The following is a 5148-nucleotide window of genomic DNA, read 5'->3' as shown; positions in this document are numbered from 1 at the left end:
CTTTAACATTTACTTCTGCACAAGTACAGTATATCTGCTTTTTACCCTGAGCAAAGGATCTGTATACAAACCACAGACATGCTGTCCACTTCTGTCACAGCAATATATTCTCTAACAAAAGTATTTTTACATTGTAGTATTTCTCTTTTTACTCAACATCTATCATGTCAACATGTACAGTGTAATTCTTCCTTTGAATGTGTCGGACCACAGCATTAAATAATCCAAATATGCCCATAAAAATAAACACAGGCTTATATTATCTGGAAATAATTTTTTGTTATTTGAACTTTTTCACTCATATCTCAAGTCTTCTTTAAAAACATAAGATTATACTTTCATCTTTCATCAAAACATCAAATTCATACAGTACTAATGTCATAGTGGTCTCATATGTGATCTTTGACATGTTCATATAGTCATAAAAGGAATCCTGTTTCCAGTCTTATCAACCACTCAAAGTGCTTTACAATACAAATCACATTCACCGTTCTCATGCCGCCACTAAATGCTGCACTTTTTCTATCACACACACCTTCACAAACTGTCAGCACAGCCATCAGGGGCAATTCTGGGTTGCGTATCTTGGCCAACGACATTTTCGAAGAGCAGACTAGAGGAGCCAGGGATCAAAATACAGACGTTCCTGTTTGTGAGAAAGCTTCTCTAACTCCTGAGCCGCAGCCGCCCAAGAAGTGTCTTGTGGTGTGTATGTGAAATAACACACAAATTTAAATATAATACGTTTTCCTCTTGTATTTAATATAAAAAACAATGGATCATTAAGAAGACATTTCATTTTTTAACTATAGTGAATTTAGCGTTTAATGGCAATGGTCAGTCCATCGCCCATAGCGATCATGCTCAGATCAATCCTCTGGTCCAGGTGCAGCTTCTTGTTGAGAGCATCCAGTCCCTGGGAGGTGAGGTCACTGGGATCAGGATTCACCACCTTCCCGCTCCACAGCACCTTCAATAACAACAGAGATGTTTCATTCAGGTCTCAGTGAAGATGTGTCGGACCTCATCATGTGTTCTCTAAAAGAAGCTTGTGTACTCACATTGTCAATTGCAATGATGCCCCCCTTTCGTATGAGCTCGAGGGATTTCTCATAGTATCTGTCGTAGTTGAATTTATCAGCATCGATGAACACAAAGTCATATGTTCCCGCTTCCCCGGCTGCTATCAGTTCATCTGATCAAACAAACATCAAAATGAAGTTAAAAAGAAGTTCCAGTTTTATTAGAATTTATGAGAGAGACCCATAAAAGCACTTACTGAGTGTCTTCAAGGCGATGTCATGTCGTACATCTATCTTATGGTCAACTTCAGCCTAGAAAGAAGGTTAGAATATGTGAGTTAAGAGTTTGTTGTGGGCTGTTTAAGCTTCTAATTGTTTTTTAAAGAGGATGTTAAGGAAGGTTGAAACATATTGATTTTCCTGCTTGGCTTCGACATCTTTATGTGACCCAGTTTCCTGAGTAGACGCCTTTTCTCTTTCCAGCCTGCAGCATTTTGTGAGGATGCACTGACAGAAGGTGGACGTGCAGTTTGCTGTCTGCTGCACAATTTCCCCTCTGACAGGCAACAATCAGTCGCACTTAACTTGCAAAATGTCAAATACAAGTGTTTCGCTACAGCCAGGAATTGAACGTTTGACTTGAGTAACCTAACCTGTCCTGAGGAGCGAAGATCAAAGTTTTCATTTTTAACTTGATTCACTTTGAACTTGTGTGAACAACCTGAAGCTGAAATATTTGGAAAGACGTTTTCTCACCTCTTTAAAAAATGGTTCAGCAATCTTTACATAGGTGTCTTCTATTTCACAGGCGATCACGTGTCCGTTCTCCGGCATGGCCAAAGCCATGCTCAGTGCGTTGTATCCTGTGTACATCCCTGCAGAATGAAAACAATGGAAACTGAATCATCTTAGAAATATATTTTTAGTCCTTTCAAGAGGATGAAAAGACAGGAGAGTGTATCAGCCTCTCTCACAACCACAGATCTCAATACCTAATAGTCATGGCAATGAAACATCATCAGTCAAAACTAATATGGGTTGAATTTCACTGATTCAGCTTTGATGGAATTTTTACTATATGAATTTGTATTGATCAGTGAAGGTAAATGACTCCGATCAGGAATCAATTAAGCCTGAATGGTACAGATCAGATCTCTGTCCTGTCAGATTATGTTTTGTCTAATATAATCAGATAAATGACTTTCAGGGCAAAACATTTTACTGCCATAAAATCAGTAACTACAACGCTAAGTGTTCAGTAGTAGTTAGATTTTATAATTATCTATTCAGTTGCCTTGAGCCAGTTAAAATACTCACTTTTAACTTGCCTTTGTGTGCTCACAAAGTCATTGCAATTATTCTTGTGCTGTGTGTATTTGTGTACTCTTTACTTAATCTTACCGATTTCAATGGCTTTAGTTGCGTTAATCAGTTTGATGAGAATTGCCATAAACTGGGCTTGTTCACTGGGGACCATCATAATATTCCATGGGTCTTCAAGGGTCCTCTATAAAGAAAATATGAAACGATTGAATCTATATCATTATAACAACATATTTCTTTCCACTGGAGGCGAGGCCTTATGAGGCCACTGCTGTGTTCTCTTACACTCTGCAGCCCTCTAGTGATCAACATTTGTACTGCTCAATTCCTGAACTGTAATTGTGTTAAATAGTGTGTATAACGCATATTTGTGGACTTAATAACCTACTGATCATTGGTTCCTGCCCTGTAAAGGTGATCAATTCAATCCTAAATCCAAAAATTGAATAGGAATCTAGAATGGCACTTCACCAAGGCCGAAACAAGAATTCTCTAGATCTGCCTACTGATCCGGATCCACACCAAAATGTAAGATCAGGCCCCACCCCTCTACTAAATTTCAAGGAAATCTGTCCAGTAGTTTGTGTGCAATTCTTCAAACTTACAAACAACGTTGGAGGTAGAAAGTTTGGGATCTTGTGGCTGACATGACCAGATGCCGTAAACAACACAGTGATGTCAAATAACTCATTAACAATAAACAGTTTGAAGAAATCAGTGATTCAATTCATCATCACCACATGAGAGGAGTGGAGGATTTCTCCCTGGTGTCTGTGGCCAACTTACCAGTCTGAGTTTGGTGAGGACCGGGTGCTCCCTCACTGAGTTGTTCACTACATACTGCAGCACAGGGTCGTCCTTCCCTTTGCCGTGGCTCTTCCCAATCAAGCCCGACTGTCCCACGCCTGAGCAACGACAAACACAACACTTTGCATGGTGTTTACATTTTTCTTTATATCTATATATATATATATTCATTCTATCTTAATGCCCTTGTGCTGCTGTAATGTCGAAATTTCCCCAGTGAGGGATGAATAAAATCTTATCTTATTTTAGCTCCTGTCAATCAAAGAAATCTCTGCTACGAACCAGGTTACCCTCCCCTCGGTCATCTCGTACCTGTCAGCACAACAGCAAGTCCAACACAAAACAGCATCTTAATGTCTGCAGCCATCGTGTTCTGCGCTCTGATAAAGAAAAGGTTGAACAGCTTTAATTTGAATGGACTGAATCTCCTAGTGTCAGTGCTTTTTGTACAGCACCATCTGTTTGTTCTGCTTAACCTTTGAGAGGAAGGTTCAACTTATTGATTTTTTAGTTACAGTACATTGCATAAGTAGGGGAACTTCTATCAGGCTGATACATTTTGGACAAACGTGTCTGAAGATATTTTCTTTAAAATCATTTTAATCAGCAACCGGGAAAGTTATAGACTCAGTACATGACTTTTTAAAAAGTTAAATACATAAGATTCAATTCCAGAATATTAGGTTCCTCGACATAAGTCTCTGTTTTAAGGCCCCAGCACTGACCACGTTATGTTGTAATCAAACAAGCAAACTTTGTCCTGTTTTATCTGAGTTTGTTCTACCATCCTCTAGAATTTACACGATTACTCAAGGCTGTATATCACTGTGATTCATGTGTGAAACGTTAACAAGAAACCACTGTCCTCGCTGTGTTGTAAAGTCCATCACATCAACACATGGAGCTCTGGTTTGTCTTAGATGTGTATTAGACTGAATGAAATCAATTGAAATCAGTAATAGAAAGTAGAATGCCAGAATTGTGTTCAAGTGAACTTTTCTATCATGACAATTCTACGAGCTGCACTCAAGAAGGCAAGACTAACGCCATTCATAAAAAGAAAGCATCCAACATAAACACAGCAGAACATCACGCTGAAAGAATTCAAATAAATCTAGGACACAAATTAGTTGACTTTAGTTTCTGTTGTTACATTTTTTTTTGTGAAAGGGTACATCTGACATAGTTGGACACGTATCCCAACATACTGAGGTTATGGCACATTACTACAGTAATAAACTGTATCTTTTCATGTACAAAATGTTGCCCCTCAGTGGTGGAATAGTGGAATGGTTTTTTCCATATGTTTTGTTGTATAGTATTGAGGTGATGTTCTTTAACTACAGCAAATTAACAGTGTTTTCCGATATCCATTTTTTTGTTTGCTCTTTAAGGGACACAGACTTGTGGACTTTTAACAGCAAGAAGAAAGTCATCAACTTGAACATTTAATGTCCTGTGTTCACGCTCAGTTATTGTTGCTGAATGTGTAAAAATCTGATTGAAACCTCAGGATTGCTTCATTTTGATCAGATATAAAAATCCAGGTTGCACCATAAGTCATGGGACAACACTGAGATTCCTATTCTGGCTTTGTATGCATCACTCTCAGCCTCTAAAACTTCAGCCCGAATCCTGCAGCACATTCACTGACCGAACTCTCTTGGGTCACAGGAATCTATAATTAAATCCCCACAGTTTGATGCCAAACACAGGAGGCCTTTGAGGGGGGAGCTGAGTAAGTCAGCAGAACTGGTCTGTATCTCTCTATCCACCATCTGGGCCAGCAGCAAATACAGGTGGGCAAACAACTCGAGCCGGTACCTGCAGCCAAGGAACAAGTATGTTGAAATGAAAAATAAGTTTTAACCAGAGGGAATCTAACTTGTGAAATAACTCATTTAATTTCTTAATTAAAAATAAAATTTCGTTAGGATTCGAAGTTCACCTTAAACCCCTAAGATTCTAATAAAAGTTGTGCCTACTTAAGGCACAA

At 38.8% G+C, this 5148-nt stretch overlaps 1 protein-coding gene across 1 annotated transcript; it reads right to left on the bottom strand.

The window, feature by feature from the left end:
• Positions 1-741: 741 nt before the first annotated feature.
• LOC109632502 (catechol O-methyltransferase domain-containing protein 1-like) lies at positions 742-3598 on the bottom strand. The gene is made up of 7 exons (XM_020091818.2): positions 3465-3598; positions 3132-3250; positions 2424-2529; positions 1779-1897; positions 1280-1334; positions 1062-1195; positions 742-970 (listed from the first exon to the last, which is right to left on the bottom strand). The coding sequence occupies exons 1-7, from the start codon at positions 3517-3519 to the stop codon at positions 818-820; spliced, it is 741 nt and encodes a 246-aa protein (XP_019947377.1). The 5' UTR covers positions 3520-3598; the 3' UTR covers positions 742-817.
• Positions 3599-5148: the final 1550 nt, after the last annotated feature.

Source organism: Paralichthys olivaceus, chromosome 14, assembly GCF_024713975.1.
Source record: "Paralichthys olivaceus isolate ysfri-2021 chromosome 14, ASM2471397v2, whole genome shotgun sequence".
NCBI classification, from domain to species: domain Eukaryota; kingdom Metazoa; phylum Chordata; class Actinopteri; order Pleuronectiformes; family Paralichthyidae; genus Paralichthys; species Paralichthys olivaceus.
Note: the sequence above shows the minus strand (reverse complement) of the source record. Positions and strands in the feature narration are given on the sequence as shown.

Bases quoted from the DNA above. Each gene is read 5' to 3' on its own strand.
- LOC109632502 (XM_020091818.2), bottom strand. From the start codon at position 3,519: ATGGCTGCAGACATTAAGATGCTGTTTTGTGTTGGACTTGCTGTTGTG. The intron at 1,196-1,279 runs GTAAGTGCTTTT...TTGTTTGATCAG, and splicing joins CATCGCCTTGAAGACACTCA to ATGAACTGATAGCAGCCGGG. The intron at 971-1,061 runs GTGAGTACACAA...TTGTTATTGAAG, and splicing joins GCATCATTGCAATTGACAAT to GTGCTGTGGAGCGGGAAGGT.